At 38.3% G+C, this 18,681-nt stretch overlaps 1 protein-coding gene and 1 pseudogene across 1 annotated transcript; both read right to left on the bottom strand.

The window, feature by feature from the left end:
* Nucleotides 1-13,512: 13,512 nt before the first annotated feature.
* LOC145983502 (mitochondrial import inner membrane translocase subunit Tim10 pseudogene) lies at nt 13,513-13,974 on the bottom strand (annotated as a pseudogene).
* A 22-nt stretch (nt 13,975-13,996) lies between these two features.
* Nucleotides 13,997-18,608, bottom strand: LOC145983503 (uncharacterized). Its single transcript, XM_083116591.1, has 2 exons — nt 18,199-18,608; nt 13,997-14,147 (listed from the first exon to the last, which is right to left on the bottom strand). Exons 1-2 carry the CDS (start codon nt 18,234-18,236, stop codon nt 13,997-13,999), a joined length of 189 nt encoding a protein of 62 aa, XP_082972717.1. The 5' UTR covers nt 18,237-18,608.
* Nucleotides 18,609-18,681: the final 73 nt, after the last annotated feature.

Genomic DNA, 18,681 nt, shown 5'->3' with positions numbered 1-18,681 from the left:
GTGAATATTACACGTACCATTTGGGTACGATTACAGAGCTTATTTTGTGTAAATAAACTCTCCAACCCAATAGACGACAGCTCTACGGCGTTTGGATCGTGTCGCCGTCTATTGGTGATAACGAAAACTACATTCCCTCTCCCTCTTCCCTTTTTCCCCGATGATTCCGATCGGGACCACAACCAGTTCACTTCCAGACTTCACGCAGTTGCCTACCAGCCTGATTAGCAGCGACACAGGAACGCTTCACCTTGAACGTCAGTACCTTCCGAGTACCTACTGAGACCACGGAGACTGAAGACATTCTATAGCAGCCACGGTTTCCGGACTCGAGTGGGAAAACTTGATTGCAGTTATAGGTACCCGAATGGTCGAGAGTGCATGGTTTTTGACTGGAACCTCCGAAGGAATACACCCAAGGTAAAGTGGACGTTACTATCAAAAATCCTGTTGTCTGCTCGCTTTAAGAACTTGGATTATTGCAACTCGCGTTCGACGTCTCTTTCACCCACCCCCCCCTTTTTACCTTTTTTCAATCTAGTGCAATAAACGAGTGCTACGGGTTGATTGGCTGGATAGTGACTATTCTTAATTGTTCCCAAACAAAATCGACTTAAATGTGTCCCGTATGAAGTGTTAGATTTATGTACGATACTCATATTAAAATACGACAAAAAAAAAAAAAAAAAGGGGGAATTGAACGAACTGTCATAAGACGAAAGGGTCCTTTTCACATTTGAAATTGTTGCTCAAGAATCGTCGGGAGCTTATCCTGAATCTTCTGCTTAACATGCCCCCGTTTGCCCACGGTTCGTATACCGCAACCCACACTTTACCGTTCCGAATCAATACCACCTAAACCCCAGCACAGTAGCATCAATAGCCATGCAAGAGAAATTATGTCATTTGAAAACAACTGTTGTAAAGTATTAGTAAAGTAGGTTTTTTAACGCAAATAGTGCGTCTTTTTGATAAATACATATATATATATATATATATATATATATATATATATATATATATACACTATCTGGCCATTCGTCACCGGACACCTGGAACGAGTACTTTAATCCGGTTTCAGGCGTCCGTCAGTATCGTGTGGGGCCACCTTTCGCAGCAAGTACAGCCGCAACCCTCTGAGGAAGTCTGTCCACCAAATTGCGATAGGGTTCGACGGGAATCCTGTTCCATTCCTCTTGCAAAGCGGCGAACAACTATTTAGTGTTTTTTGGGCGGTGTGGCCTGGCTCTCAACCGGCGCTCCAACTCGTCCCAAAGATGCTCAATCGGGTTGAGATCAGGACTTTGGACGGGCCAATCAAGTTTTTGCACACCCATATCCTCGAACCACGTGTTGATCACACCTGCCGTATGACATGGGGCATTGTCGTGCTGAAACAGATAAGGACCACTACCGAATTGTGCCCACAATGTCGGTAGCGCAGAATTGTCCAGGATCGTTAGGTATGCATCTGCATTCATGTTTCCACGCACTAACACAAGAGGACCAAGACCATACCAGGAGAAGCACGACCACACCATGATGCCACCTCCGCCAAATTTCACCGTGGGTACGAGACACTCTGGTAGCAATCTTTCTCCGGGCATACGCCACACCCACACGCGTCCATCGGACCGCCACAGCTGGTAGCGCGATTCATCACTCCATAGGACGGATTTCCATTGCTCAGGGGTCCAATTACTTCGTTCGTTGCACCACTTGACACGCCGGCTCGCATTGCGGGATGTGATAAACGGCTTGTGAACAGATGCACGACCATGGAAACCAAGTGCACTGATTTCCCGGCGGACAGTACGATCACTTGCTACACTACTGGTAGCCGCACGAAACTCTTGTGCCACCGTCTGGATCGAGGCCATCCGATTTGACTTCACCACACGTTTCAAGCTTCGACGGTCCCGATCTGTTAATATTTTCGGTTTAGGTGGTCTGGGTGGACATTTGACAACCCCCTCCTGCTTCCACTTCCCGATAACATCACTCACAGTCGATCAAGGTATCGCAAATTTGTTGGCAATCTCACGTGTTGAATGCCCAAACCTGTGGGCTCCGATAATCATTCCTCGTTCCGCCTCGCCAAGTTCGCGTCGTCTGTCCATAGTGGCTGCTCTACCTACTGTGCGGCTATTCTCCACCTGACACGCCTTTTATAGCTCGTGGTCACGTGCCCAGGCACTTCCACACGCCTTTGGTGGGGTGTCCGGTGACGAATGGCCAGATAGTGTATATATATATATATATATATATATATTTATAATCGTATCTTGATATTGCACTTGTTTTTGAACATAGTCCTCCTTGGGAGACATAAGTAATAATGTAAGTCCTGATGGGTCTTTTTTATATTTGTTATTGGAAATAAAATCAAACAGAAGTTGTTAAGAGGCATTAAAATTGAATTGTTCTCGTTTGATTGGAAGTTTTACCCTATTTGAATGACCCCCCTTGTGCTTATTTGATTAGATCATTGTATAAGAAAAACTAATTATGCTGACCAAGGCAGTAATTTATTTTATTAAAAACATAAACTAACGTAACGTTTCAACCTTCTAGCAAGGCAAAATAAATAGCCTATGGAAACAGCTGGAAAAGAATGGCTATGAGAAGCAGGATAGACTGGACATAAACAGAAAAAGTAAGAAAACGGGCAGGGGAGAATTGGAAGAGAAAGAAAAAGAGGAGAGAAGGTTTGGAATAAGGAGTATGGGGAAGACCACAGAAAAGATATGCAAAGTGCTTAGGAAAGCGGGAATTAAAACTTACAGGAAGGGAGGGAGAAGCATCTTAGGAATAGCGAGGAATGCTAACAAGAAAAAGGAAAACAGAGAAGAAGAAGAGGAAGGGATTATCTACGAAGTAAAATGTAAAGAATGTCAGAGTGTGTACATAGGAGAAACGAAAAAAAAGGCTGAAAGACAGGTTGAAACAACATAGGGATGATGTACGACTTAAGAGAGAGAGAAATGCAATATTTAAACACACGAGAGAAACAGGACATGACATAGAGTGGGATGAGGCTAAGCAGATAGGAAGGGAGAAGAGAATGCTAGTTAGAAAATGGAAGGAAGCCAAGGAAATAGAGAAGAAAGGTGAAGAAGACACAATGAACTGGAATGGGGGACTGAAGTTAAACAAAGAATGGAAGAAGATGTTGGAAAGAGTGGAAAGGACAAGAGAAAAAGAGGAGAGGAGAAGGAAGAAAAATGAAGGGAAAAGAGCGTGAGATTAAAAAGTCCAACCACATTCTATGGAAGTAATTGTGTATAGCCTTTTAGGTGAAAGTAAAGTTGGGAAGTGAAAGTCATCTGCTAGAAAGTTCCAAACAACTTTCTAAATAGTCTGGAGGGAGTAATGTTTGTGTATATATATTGCCCTTTTGTTGTATCTGGTTACTTTTGTACTTGATACAGAGTCTGAAGAAGACCTTGCTAGAAGGTTGAAACGTTACGTTAGTTTATGTTTTTAATAAAATAAATTACTGCCTTGGTCAGCATAATTAGTTTTTCATAATAATGGAAACAAGGCTTAATGGTGTTAACATTGTATAAGAGATGAGAATATTGCTTTACATGGATAACTGATTCTCTATTCTTTTTTTTTGAACGTGTCAAATATTGAACAGTAAATAATTGAAACGTCGCGTTTTAACCTTTTATTAGCGACGCCTTGAATATATCGACACGCATCTGTTCTATTGGGTTATGGTACGTACTAATTACATGCGAGTATTCTTTGTGCTTGAGTACCTTTGTATTTTGTCTTTTTTTGATATGTTATAATAAGTTCCAATTTGCAACCTAACTGGCAAAAAAAAGGAACGGAATCTTTTGATTTTCGGCCGTTCTGTTGGATTCCTATATTTAAAGGAACCTGATCTTTCTGTGACCTACTCCACACTTGGGAACAAACAGGCAACCGAAACATCGCGTCAGATTGTGTTTGTATCGCTTCTATGGGTGTAGGTGCTAACGAGGGTAAATTTACCACGCGCTTCCAATACGATCATTACCAACAAGTCGGGTCAGTTAACGCCTCCCTACAGAACCGTTACAAAGTTTTGGTAGCAGAGCGTGGTTATATTTGTGATCCACATTTTTCAATTACCATGGTAGTAACAGAAATTCCCCCCCAGTTTTTTTCTTGGCGTGGGTCTCTGATTACTGAGAATGACTATTGATGTGCAACCTCCGTATGGGCAATCACCACTACCCCCCTTCCCCCTCTGTGTTGGATTACCTTCAAGGGGTACTTCTCCCTCAAAATGCTTCACCCATACGTAATTTTTTGTGCCTCATCCACAAAACTATTGCTTTGGAATTATTGGATATTGAATCCATCTTATTAATGGCCTTACCATTCACTTTAAATCCTCTCCGTGACATTTGGATGGAGGGTCTTCGCCAGAAGTTACCTTGGCATTTATTTTTATCAATGGTCTGGCTCCGGCTTATACCTCCTTCAGTATTACAAATGTTTCGATTATCTATTCTCCACCGTGTTCAAAAACCATCGGAAACTCTTTATTCTTTCCTTCGAGATGTTTACGATGCTAGTCAGGTGTTGGCCGTTGAATGGCCCGAACGACAATTACTTGAGGTCCTGCTTGAGGGTGTGAATTTCCCCGCACGGGCATTAATTTTATGTTATCCTCGCCCTCAAAATCTTCGAGAATTTTTTGCCTTGGCTCAACAAATAATTCAACCGGAGTTGAAGTGGCATTCGCAAATGTATCCTGAGTCACACATAACATCGCTTCCGTCTCCACATTTAGCAGATACCCTGCATACACCTTTGGATCCTTCTCATGATGCCTCTTCCCTCCATCGTGTACCAGCGAACACGCCGCTTTTACCTTCGAATATCATGACAAATTCTCAGGAGGGCCAACATCCTCCATCCTGTTTGCCCTTGGTACAGCATGACTTTTCCTCGTTACCCCCCGTTGCGGTGGTGGAGGAAGCTACCAGTAGTCCTTCGTCGACTCAGATGTCAGACTTCCAATTCCGGATTATGTTCCTTCCCCTATGCCTACCCTTTTGCGCTCTGTTCCAGAGCATGTTCCTCCTATTCAATTGCATTCCGAACACCCATTTTCATGGGAAAATCGTTCTTCTCCTACGATTAAGGTTCTATTAGGAGACCAACCAACTGTTGCTCTACTCGATACCGCTTCGACGGTGTCGCTTGTTTCTTCTTCCTTGTTGGGGCAGATAAGATGTGGTTTTTCCATTATTCAGAACAAAACGATGGACTTGAAGGATGTGACAAATCGGTTTTTTTCCCTTAAACTCTCGTTGTGAACTCTCACTCCGATTGGGTCATTTATCGTGGAAATGGTGTTTTTGGATAGTGGATTTGTTACCTTACCCATTGATTTTGGGGATGGATTTTTTTTCTCATACTAAGGCAACCATCTCTTTGGAGACTTGGATTATTTCTTTTCCATATTTTCAGGAGGGTCTTTCAGTGGACAGATCTCCGCAACATATGTCATTTCCTTTTTTGGAGACTTGTACTCCGGTTTCTGATCAAGAACGGCCACAACTTTTACAATCTTCTTCGGGTCCACCCTCCCCTTTGCAAGATTTACTAAATACCTTTTCGGATGTTGTTACGGACAGGGTTGGTGAATGTACATTACCACCGGTGTCCATTCCCCTAGTGTCGGATATCCCTTTTAGGGCTAAGCCTTTTCAATTGAACCCTGTTCAAACTGATATTATGCGGCAACAAATTGAGGAATTACGGGCTCAGGGCATTGTGGAGGTTTGTAGGTCTCCATATGCGAGCCCGGCCTTTTTGGTTCCGAAGAAAAACGGTGGCCATCGTTTAGTTTGTTCGTTTCAGTCTCTAAACAGACTAATTGCATATGATCAATTTCCACAGCCTCGCATTGATCTTTTATTCCAGCATTTGCAAAATGCGGCTGTGTTTTCCTGCCTTGATTTATGCCAGTCATTCCACCAGATTAGGTTAGACGAAAAGAGCAAGGATTTGACCGCCTTTGTTACTTCATTTGGACAGTTTCGCTATACTCGTGTCCCCTTTGGCATCAATCTGGGTACGCAAATGTTGTCTCGCGTACTCGATGAAGTCTTGGGAAGGTTTAAATACAAATTTCTCCTTACATATGCGGACGACTTGCTGGTGTTTTCGCCTGATGAGCAGTCCCATATTCTGCATTTGACCGAAATACTACAGGCCCTTTGGGAAGCCGATCTTACAGTCAACCCGGTTAAATCTACGTGGATGGCTAAAGAAATTAAGTATTTGGGATATATTATCCGACATAAACAGATGGTTATGGATCCTGAGCGTATTTCCGCTATTCAAGATATACCGCCCCCTAAATCCCAGAAAACAAAAATGCATTATGGAATAATGTAGTCAGCTGTTTACTCTATTTGTGGATGAGAGTTCTGCATTTAAATATTCAAAATATATAAAAAAAAAGGACAAAGAAAGTTAATTTTACAAACTTTATTTGAATACTACTATATCACTTTCTCGGCCATATGCCATTTTCTATCCTAAACAAGTGCATGCAAAATTTTAAAGACATCTGGTAAATTTGTTTATATAATTTATTTCTTGAGTCCTTCCAAACAATGTTTTTTTTATCTCAATGATTAAAATTTGTTATTTTCCAAGCAATGTCTGGCAGCCATAGTACACAGTTGCAGGAAAACCTTTCAATCTCTTGAGGTAGAGATATCACCATTTCTAAAGACATAATCCATATAATCTTTTATCCACTGTACTGACAAATGTCAAACATTTCTATCATAAACATGTGACTGGTCAAATCTATAAAATTAATTTTAATTCGAAAATTGGTACAAAAATGTTTTCATGTAATATTTGATGTTCTATTATGTAAACTACTTTCTTAGTTGTTATTTTACATCAATCATAGCTCATCATGACAATGTATGTTTTTCTGCTTTATTATGGAAATTAAATTGCTTGTCATATTAAAAGAATGCATTTTCATTAAAAATAAAGTATTGTTCTGAACCCACCTTATATTACCATTTTATAACACAATTTATTAAAGAAGTCCTATCTTAAGCATTTACAATTTGTACACCACTTGTAGAGCAAACATTTGTTCACATTCTTAAGTCTGAGGAAACAATGTCACGACAGAAAGACCACCATCAGCAAACATAATCACAATTTTTTCTGCCCCCCCCCCCCCTTTAACATACTCCACCAAAGAATTTAACTTCCTTTTAAACCCGATTATCAATTATTTAGAGTGGAATTAATTAATCACATTTACTTCATTGAAACTGAACTGAATCCTCATATATCTTTGGGAGAGGTGTTTTTGTGAACTCCTGCCTTGGTCAAATCCAATGACTTGTTCCTGCCATGTGTGTTTCACACACAGTCCTATACGTTATTTCTCTACCGCATTTGGAGTTTGGCCTTTTATATGCAGAGCAACAAACACCTGTAGGGCTCTCCATGCATCCTCAATTCTTTTGGTGTACAGCTTGACACTTCTGTTGGCACAACTTGTCTCCACTGTATACATGACTGTTTATCTTTCCTCAATTGCTAGGGGGATGCTATACCCTATGTTTCACTCAAACTGGAATGTGCACGTTTTCATCCTCTATCACATTATCGGTTGTGTAGCTTCAATGATCTGCATTAGTTACTGCCTTTTAAAAAGGCAATTGGTATTAACTATCATAACAGAACTGCAACAACTAAACAAGATACAAACGTTGAATCATGAGTCTTGCAAGCATTTTGCTAGGCAAGCATGGTTGAAGGTTAGCTTTATTATTATTTTCATGATTTACTGTGTACATTCCTTCATCACCGAAAGTCAAGATCCACTATTTGCATTGTACATCACAATTTATTCAATATCACTATTCATATCCTTTGTAACTGAAATCCAATATACAGATATTGTTTATGTTCTGTATCAAAGGTATCTCCACATTAATGAGGAAATCAATGCTGCAATAGAAAATTTACCAAAATTTGGAAAAATGTCATTCAACTCTGGATTCAAACGTAGCAACTCAGTAACAGATCAGGCATGGCAGAAATCAGACAACACCTATCTTAGCGAGAAACTTGTGGTTCTTCACGATATACATGCATCTCTCACAGACACTGCCGATGTACTGAACACTGTATTTGGACTGCCTCTTTTATTCGATATATTGTCACTCTTTTTCTCCATTACTTTGAACCTATTTTTTGCAACAAATTCTATCGTTGAAAGGATGAATGATTCATTCACAGTTTGGTGTGGCACATCCAATTTTATCCTGTTTTCAACAAGAATAGTACTGCTGAGTGCATGGTGCAATAAAGCTTCTAAAGAGGTAAATTTAATATAATTCTCACCTAGAAAATAAAAAGTGCATTCAACTGAAAATGCAAGTAGTCCAAAAGCACGGGTCACCAGGTGATAGATCTAGGCTGTACGGAGGATGTTTCATCACACTCTGCCCCAATAAGTTGTTCTGGAATCGTATAACTACATGCAAATAAACATTGTCCTCCAGCATGGTGAATTTTTCCTGGATATATATTCTTCATTTATCTGCAAGTTTATAACCTCCTACTAAAAAAAAAAATGGATTTGTTGCCACTTGACCTTGTTTTGACAGATTCACAATCAGCACTAGCTGATCTCTACACTCAAGAAATGGGTTTCAGTTGAACTGAAATATTACACACTGAGTAATATTTATGACATAATTAGACATATTTGAATATTTTGCGAGTTCCAATCACAGATGTGAAAATTCTTCATCAGAAAATCTGTGATATTTCAATGTATGTAACATTTACATTTGAAATAGCTTTTCTTACAAATAGCCTACTGATATTAAAATTCACAACTGATTAACTGAAAAAGATAAGTTTTCTCAAAACTAGAAATTTCACTTCACTAAAACATGAACTTCTACAGTCAATCAATGTTATCTGCATTTGTATTTGGCCATTTGTCACTGTCTAGATTAACTGCAATGATGAAGATGAAAAATGAACTGCTAAAAAGAGATATGTGAGGAAATAAACAATGAAATATTCATGCCTTACCCGGAATTGGTTTTGAATGATGGCAAACTGTTTATCAGTTACTAGTTTATATCCAAGTCAAGGTTGAAGTTTCTAGATGAGGTTTCACTGTGTCATTTTACTGGGATATAAGATGGAAAAATAATTTATTTTGTACCAACAGGCTGCAAGAACTGCTCCACTGCTACAGAAACTAAACAGACGGTCACAAAACCTGGTCACAAAAGAGGAGGTAAGGGAATTTAACTTATTTATGCAATTTTGTAAATAAGGATTCACTGTTAATAAATAAGATCATTAATAAATGATCGGCTCGGACCGGAAACAAAGACGACCCAATTTCATTAATGTGTTAGATACCTGCTTCAGCATAGTCTAGCACTAACTCCAAAAACTCTAACAAGAACAGACTGCCAACATATGTTCCAATCTTCTCTGATCAGTTTGGCTGTTTAGAATCAATTTAGATACCTTTCTACTGATTGGGCCAATAACAATGTGTAAATTCTTCATTCCAAACTGACTAGAACATCCTGCCTCTGTAATATGCCCTTCCATTATCTGTTTGTAATATTTATTAATTATTCAACAGTAAAATTAGCAGTAAATTCAATTGCAAAGCTATTTGTTAGTATAAAAAAGGCAGATTTCTTTTTGCCAAAAACAAAAGTACACTAAAAATGATAATACACAAATAATCCATCATTATTTTTGTTCTTCATTCACTGCTGTTTTACAGAATTCAATTATGTTTATGCTTGAGCAAAGGCTGTCCTCTGGTTACTGGTATTTTTATTTCAATTCTTAAACTTCACATTGTGGAAAATAGAGTGAATGAACACAATAATGGAGAATCTGCATACTGAAAAATTCCATACTTGCATATTGATTATTCATGTTTATTACTAACATAACTCATTTTTAAAATATAAAAATTACCTTCACAGTGTAATTAATACATGAAGAAATTATTTCAGAAACTACATGTTAAGTAATAAAATAGGGTATATTGTTAATAGGATAGATAACCCATAAAAAATTAATTAACTGCTAGTTGTGTTTTTTTTTTTTTCAGATCTCCATGTTTTACAAACAACTTTCTTGTAGGAAAGTAGACTTCTCTGCCTGTGGATTCTTTTCTATTGACTTCACATTGCTATATTCGGTACGTGTTTGCCTTTTGACAGATTGATTGAATTAGCCACTTTTGGCTAATCGCCAAAAATGAGGATGAATGGTGATGAGATTGATTGATTTAATTGTTGTTTTAAGTTCACATTATGCACAGAAAGGCTAATCAGGACTGGACCTACAGTTTAAAGTGGGATCCGAACCACCATGTGCCTCCACCGGGTATCAAACCTGGGACCCCTTGATTACAAGGCAATGACACAACCACTGTGCCATCGGGGAGGCCTGAAATGGATAAGAGTACACCACACACACATATCGACAACACAACATGAGCCCCACTGAGGATTATACTGGCCGTGAGTTCAGACACCAGAGCCTTGCTAGTGTGTTGTGGAATTTTTCAGTATCTTGCTGATCATGTTAATACAGTAAAACCTGTCTATCACGGAACATGATGGTTCCGAACAAAATTTTCCATCTTAGCAGTTTTCCTTCTTATACAGGGTTGACTTTAAATACAGTATAGAGCGCCGCAAGAAATAATGGAAAGACAGATTTACATTCCGCATTATTTATAATGTAGAGAACTAATGCATGTACGTACATGAATATAAATGCGATACAGTCGGAATAAGCGTAGCAGAGATTACAATTATATAACTACACAACATGTTGGTATACTTTTTACAGTATTGTAAGAACGTACAGTACGTACTTATGTATCCTCTCGAACCCGGGACCCCTGGCGTCGTAGTGCGATGTGCATAGAGGGAAAGAGAAAGATTGAAAGATGGAATAAGAGAGGTGAAGAAAGACTGAGGTAAAAGTGAAGAAAAAGAAAGAAACAAAGAGAGATAACAAGAAAAATAGAAAGATGATGAAAGAACAGAGGAGAAGTAGACAAAGAAAGGTGGAGAAAGAGGGTCCGAGATGAAAGAAAGAAACTGAATCGTAACAGCTATGAGTATTGTAGCGCATTCTTTCATATCAACAATGTTACCGATAAGCGAGTGGCAACAGAGGAATGTTCCACTTACAGTATTGCATTGTTTTCTTGCGAGCAAAAAAAATAAAGGAAGAAATTTCCGTCTTACTCAGAATGAAAACATCTCGTTGGTCTTTAAATGTGTTCCGTTTCCACGTTAAGGAGGTTTCCGCCTTAAGCAGGTCATTTTCAGGTATAAAATCGGTCCATTCTGGGGACTCTTTTTTTTTCCATATTTACAGGTTTCCTTCTTGTAGAGGTTCCGGGATATGCAGTTTTTACTGTAATAGATGGTAGGACATTATATATTTTGTAAATAGTTATATTTTCAAATAAGGAATATTAATAATGATAGAAGTTATGTAGAGGCACCTTCCTTACTGTTATGCCAATAATTTATCATTATCTCAACACTGTTGTATTTACATTGCTAGTGGTTACATAGGTTCCAAACTGTCCTAGTAATTTCCATTTGAAAAACAACGCAGTTTTCTTCCTTGGATGAAAGGCATCCAAAAATGCTGTAATTTTGAATAAGATGACTGATTTTTATTCAATTTGTGTTTACAAATAATCATGGCATTCACATTAATTCTTCAGAAGAATACAACATCACCTGAAGTCCACTTTATATCCAGCCTTGCAATGAATCTCTCTATCTCTTCTTCTTTTCCCTGAGTGAAGCATAGATTAAGGATAGAAACCAGTACACTGAGCATTAAATATAGGAACCCTTGATTACAAGTTGACAGCATTAGCCAGTATATAACACCATTAAGCCTTGTTTCCATGATTATGAAAAACTAATTATGCTGACCAAGGCAGTAATTTATTTTATTAAAAACAATAAACTAACGTAACGTTTCAACCTTCTAGCAAGGTCTTCTTCAGACTCTGTATCAAGTACAAAAGTCTTATAGCCAGTATACTATACAGGAGGCATAACAAATCTCAAAACGTACTACAATATGGTCTTATGTATTAGGTGTAATTGTATCACACCCTCTTGTGTTTATTTGCAGATGACAGGAACAATGGCAACATATTTGGTTGTTCTCATTCAACTTAAGGAAAAACTATGTACAGAAGAATACCAAAGAAACACAAGCTTGGATTACGTCACTTAATATTTCCTTGGCATTCTTGTGTACACAAGGAAATACTGAGTTTTAAACCTTTTTTTAAAAAAAACTTTTTATTTATGGTTGTGAAATAAAGGTCTGAAAAAGGATTAGGTATTTCTTGATATATACCTTAAAAAAATGCACTTTATAAAACCATTATTATGTATAGGGTTATTCAACATGAAGTTGACAACTAAATCTTAATTGTAATAGTAGTTTATAATTATTTAAATGAAAATATATATTCAATGAAACCTTAAAAATCATGTGTCCTCCACTGGTAAAACTACACACAGTAGTCAAATTAAGGCCATACTTTTTGACTTATCTAATCACTTTATTCATGTTGAGGGGAATATACAACACGGTTGATAATATAAGATGTAAGCGAGTTACTAAAGATATATCTACGAAACTTACTTGTAATTGTTATATTAATTAGCAGATGCAAAAAAATCCCAACCAACTACCGGACTAGCAAGGCACCTCAAGTTCAACAAACACAGGATCCAAAAAGTTTCAGTTAGGCATACATCACACACCTCATCGACACCAAAATCAAAAAGACGCATGCCATTATGCACTTTCTGCATGAGCTGAATATTGACAGCGGTCAAGCTCATCATGTTTGTCTCCCGTTATTACAACAGCACAAACCCATCGTGCGCATCAGATGAAATGGCTACACCAGCACCCCTAGTGGTAGTCAAGGAAACAACAACAGGAACCGGAAGTAAATCTAACAGTGAAGCATCGAGTTCCCAAGTGGATGATGCAGAGGCCACCGAAATTAATATAACATTTACAAGTAAGTTTCGTGGATATATCTTTAGTAACTCGCTTATGTCTTATAATCATTTTAGTTATGTGAGTAAGTTCTGCAATGGTGTCAAGTTCTTTTTGAATAACCCTGTGTAAAAAATAACTTTTAATGTTGAAGAGGGGTAAAAATCTTTGCAAATGTGCTTCTATATTTTCCCCATGACTTCAGTGGCGTGCCCAGGATTTTCAAAAGGGAGGGGTTATGTATACCTTTTCTGGTAGTCAGCCTCATTTCACCATCTTTTCCTACCTTTGACATTCTTTTTAAAGGAATACTGAGCCAAAGGGAGAGGGGGGGGTTATAACCCTCACCAACCCCCCTTGGGCACACCACTGCATGACTTGTTAGGATCATAAAACATACTCATATAACTACCACACTTTATTGTTCTCTGAAAATCTATCTAAGTCATTGAACAGTGAATATTAACAAAAGAAATAAAGAGCAAGAACAATACAAGTTAACCTTTTACTACAGAACACTAGGTATCATACTTTCGACTTACAGTTCCTACATCGTCAGGAGAACATTGCACTGTTTTAGCTTGGTTTAGCTTGTTCTGCCTGAATCTTTTTCATAAACTCCTCATCCTGCATTGAAAGTTGTGTGAGCTTCTTTCCGATGCGTTCATGGATATCCAGATACTTTGCTATACACCGATCTATACAGACAGATTCTCCTTTACCCAACTCTGCATCTGTGTACTTTGGAGGAATGCACTTCTTATGACAAGCAGATGTCATCCGGTTGTACATATCGGACATCATCTCAATTTCTAAGTCCTGTACCAGCTGCATCTTGCTGGGATCTAACTGAGGTAAAGCTGTCATGTTGAATAAGGTAACAAACTAACTATCCAGTAAACTTTCTTGAACTTGGCGTGTATTCACCGTAGTTGGATTCTATAATACGCTGCCTGATTTTCATATGCTCATAACGTCGCTGGTCAACATGCTTTTTTGATGCCACGAAACCTGATATCCCTAGTACAGTAATAATTGCCCTAGAAGAAAGAAATGAAAAAAGTAATGAGCATATTATCCACATGATGTGAAGCTAACATTTCAAAATTGATCAGCAACAAATATTTCCATAACTGCAAATGAGGCCAGTATTAATAACACAATGTATTGACAAGATATGTCATGTCACACGAAGCATTTGACATTATATCAAAGAAAATAGAGAACCATGAAAGGTAAAAAATATTACTAGCAGGAGTGTGGGATTTAAGAGAAAAAATATTGAGCTACTGGAGTAACATAGGTGTAGCAACTCTAACTAAATGTAAATGGTAATGCATTCATAACTCCAAGTTTCTGTTTACTGAAAATAATAAAATCAGAAGAAGAGAGTCTATAAAGAAAGACATGGCGGTAACAGTATGATATAGTGAAAACACATTTCTTCAAATTTACATGAGAAACTACTTATGGAACTGAGTTTCTGTAGACTTTAGGAAGCTCGTGGAAGTGTTTTCTCCCTTCGCTCAACTTTTTCGGCCGGTAAATCATGTATTTTTTGACATTAATGTATCTCTAATGCACAATAGCTCTTGCCACCATTACCGTCGACTATGTGAGTCGAATGTTCCGTGTGTTTGATTATGTAACCCCCTGTTAGTGTAGCAACCACGTGGTAGTTTTACAAGATGACGTGTGAGGGTTTGTTTTTTTCCAATTTAATTTTCTATGTTTGCCTAACCTAACCTTCCGTGAATGGTTTGTGGATCAATTTTAGCTTAAAAACCTTCTGTGAATAGTTTGTGCGGCATTTTTCGGTTAATAAGTTTGGAAACACTGCATATCAGCTGACGATAGACAACGTGAGTCAAGATTTGCCCGCCATATTGTGTGTAATGAAAGCGAATTAGCAACGAACAATAAATACTTGTAATGTCAAAAATTACGCTTTTTTCAGTGAAAAAAGCAAAATCCCACGTTCAAGAATGTTCCGCTATGCATAACAGGTAAGTAGAAATGTAAATAATTAGGAAATAAACGAGTGAAATGTGTTTTCACTATACCATACTGTTACCAACACGACATAACAATTAATTAAACAAGTTGTCTGTAAACCCTCCTTCACTGTACTCATACATATTGTGTATGCATTATTAAAAAAAATAGTTGAACATTGGATACAGCGAATTCTCTCTCTTTCCCTTCCGCTAGCAGTAGGTTTGGCAACAGCGCAATAGCACTGGCTGCTGATGTTTCTTCTAAAAGTGTACACCATATAAAAAAAGGTAAAAAGTGCTCCCCTGTGGTTAGCACCATGCCATGAAGGCGTATAGGGGGTGTGGGGGTAACGCCCCCCACTTTCTTGATCCGGTCGTTAGTGGGGGTGATGTGATCAGCATCACGCCCCTGACTGCCTTTACCCTCCAGGGTTTCCCCCAGGTACCCGTGTCATTCAACGCTGGGTGGGTGCCTGGGCCGTTTCCAACATTAGCAAAGTTCCCGGATTTGAACCGGCCGGGGATCAAACCTGGGACCTTTAGCATGGTAGTCAGACGTGTTACCGACTAAGCCACCGCGGCCATAAGTGTACACCATATAGGTGTTACAAATGTAAGTTGGATTGCTCCACCCTACACATGTCATGAAGGCATATGGTGTGATGTGGAGGTAGAGCTCCACATATTCTTGATCTCGGCCATAGTTGATCACCATCATGCCTGGCTGCTTTTACCCCTTGGTACCCATTTATAGAGGCTGAGTGGGCCCTAGAGCTGTGCAGAAACAGGGCAATGACTGGAAAAATTCCTGGTCTAGAACGCCTGGCCAGGGATTTGAACTCTGGTCTTCTGCATGGTAGCCAGGCATTCTACCAACTGAGCTACAGCGGCTCCACTCTGACCATGTCTCTGACATGCATTTTTTAAATTATATTTCTGTGGTCTTGCGGAGTTTTCCTTCGTCCCATCTCCGGCAAGTACTTTCAAAAAGTATATAGTTTTGTTCATGTTGCAAATAGTTGTTAGGTTAGGTTTAGTGGCAATAGTAATTTTACATCGTTACGTCAGCAGTGCTACTTTTGCTGGTGTTTGGGAATTTTTACGGAAAAAAACAAGTGAATGTAGTCCAGAATAGGAGTTTTCTTTTACTTATGCGAGTGATACTTTGGAATCAAATATCTTCATTACTTGTGTTTTGCGAGAGACCCAGGTTCAATCCCTGGAGGGAGAGAACCATTTTTTTCCCCCCACCTGTTTAAGCAGCTCTGGCAACCACCCAGCATCATATAAAATGGGAACCTGGAAGAAACCCTGAAGGGGTAAAGGCAGCCAGGTACTGATCACACCACCCCCATGCCCTATATGCCTGCATGGTGTGGTGCAAAGCACAGGGGAGCACTTTACTTTTTTTATTTGTGTTTTCCTAACACTGAAACAAATCTTATATTACATAAAACATTGAAATCTGTCGATTAAAAAAAACGGAGTGACTATCTTCACCAGATTTTAAGCTGCGCATGTCTAAGGATGAATAAATGTATTGTATTGTATAATTGTATCGTATCTAACACCTGCCCTGTCCTGCTACATGGATGTGTGTACCTATTATTTAGTTGTATCTGTATGAAGCTTACTTCGGTGTACATTTACTTTCGTGCAGGAGACAAAGTACTTTTTTCTTACATGTTATGGAGTTCTGATAAGGACCGGTGCTGCTAATATGCCACATGAACACAGGAGAAAGTACTTACGGAACTGAGTTTCTGTAAACTTTTGAAAGGTCGTGGAAGTGTTTTCTCCCTTCCTTCAATTTATTTGGCTGGTAAATCATGTATTTTTCGACATTAATGTCTCACCGATGCACAAAAGCTCTTGCCTCCATTACCTTCCACTATGTGAATCAGATGTTCCGTTTTAACTGTAGTAATTATTATTATTTCCTTTACTGTTGTAATCGAAGTATTTCAATGTTTATAATTAATGTACGCTTCATTTCAACCTGGAGAAATCTTTTCAAAAACCGAAACTGTTTGTAGATCAACACTGACTTGGAAAATATTAGTATTGTCCCTTATATCTGCATCCAAAGGATCCGGGAAATTGTCAATCTTTTCTAGGTACCTTTGTTTCTCTATATCACTCAAAAATTTCAAGTGATCCATTTTGTTTCAGATCTTTTATAAGAAAATAAGCTTGGTAACTATCTGTATTCCACTTGTTTACATTTGAAAATTCGCCAAACCGGAAGTTATTTCCCCAACCATCAATAATCGAATTGTCTGATCAATCATTTTTTGTTTACTCAGGAATAACCCCCATAGGTAAGTACGAATGTGAAAAATAACAAAATAAACGAATTTGAGATGTTTCCTGGAGATCATAATTTTAATATTACTTTTGCTGGTGAAAATAGGCACATATACAGTTCTCAGAACCTGATCGAAAATAGCCCCACATGCTAATCTCACTACCTAGTGAAAATAATCGCAGCCTAAAAAAAATTGACATAAATCTTAAGGGAGTACAATGGGTCAATAGGCCCAACTATAGAATTACAACGGATTAACAACGTGGCGAACACACAATACTCAGAGGTAGTGCATACTAGCCTGTTTGGGTGTGAGTGATCACAAAATGCTCATCACTGAGGTGTCTATTCCCGTGAACGTGGTTAACATTACATAAATCTTTTGAATGAACATGTAGAACATTAGAGGGTGGCAGCATCTTACCTAGCTACAGCGTTATCTTAACTTAAGGAGGCAAGTGAATTAGAATTTTGATCAGATTGTACCTATAACATTTATGTCTTTCTGCAGAATAGTTGGAACACTTTAAGAGAATATGAGTTTATGTCTTCCTCGAAAAGACAACATGATAAGTAATAATTATGGTTGATTTTACATAAACGTTGAATATTTGTAACATAAGTAGACCTCAGGCGCAACAGTAAAACTATTACATTTCTTGTATCATCTAAAGAAAAAGCCAAGCTTCTTTTATTGTGATGATTTCGACACTTTTACACTAAATCTCAAAGTTTTATGTAATTCTAATTAGCACCAGTTACAATATTACTATGATGCCTACTTACCATCCAATTCCTACTTTTACGTGAGTACTTAGCGGCATTTCATTCCACGTCTATTTCATGATCAATTTTTAAAAAAATAGTTTGTCCTTGCCAATCTATTCACAAAAATTCAGATTCATTCATGCCCACGTTTTTACACTATATGTACAAAACTATTGCACTGCACACGCCGTCGTCAATTTCTTACTTCGATCTCCCTTATCACACAAAACTTCAGCAACCTTTCGTTCTGACCTCATGCGAAGAATGGCTACGGTGTTATGTTAGGTCCGTTAGGTTTGGTTCTATTAGTATAAATACACTGAAACACTTTTATTTATGCTAAGAGATCTAAACTTAGCTAGCCTAACCTAACAACTTTAAGGCATTTTGCCTAAATTTACAGTACTTTCCAGTGACGTCAGAATGCAAGGTTTCTCAGATGTTGTGCGATAAAGGAGACCCTAAAATCATCGCCGTTATGCAATGCAAAGTGGTTGATAC

This window comes from Lepisma saccharinum, unplaced genomic scaffold (assembly GCF_977018435.1).
Source record: "Lepisma saccharinum unplaced genomic scaffold, izLepSacc3.1 HAP1_SCAFFOLD_1107, whole genome shotgun sequence".
Lineage (NCBI taxonomy): Eukaryota > Metazoa > Arthropoda > Insecta > Zygentoma > Lepismatidae > Lepisma > Lepisma saccharinum.
This window is presented reverse-complemented; position numbering and strand designations above follow the sequence as displayed.

Bases quoted from the DNA above. Each gene is read 5' to 3' on its own strand.
- LOC145983503 (XM_083116591.1), bottom strand. From the start codon at position 18,236: ATGCCGCTAAGTACTCACGTAAAAGTAGGAATTGGATG. The intron at 14,148-18,198 runs GTAAGTAGGCAT...TCTTTCTTCTAG, and splicing joins GTAAAAGTAGGAATTGGATG to GGCAATTATTACTGTACTAG.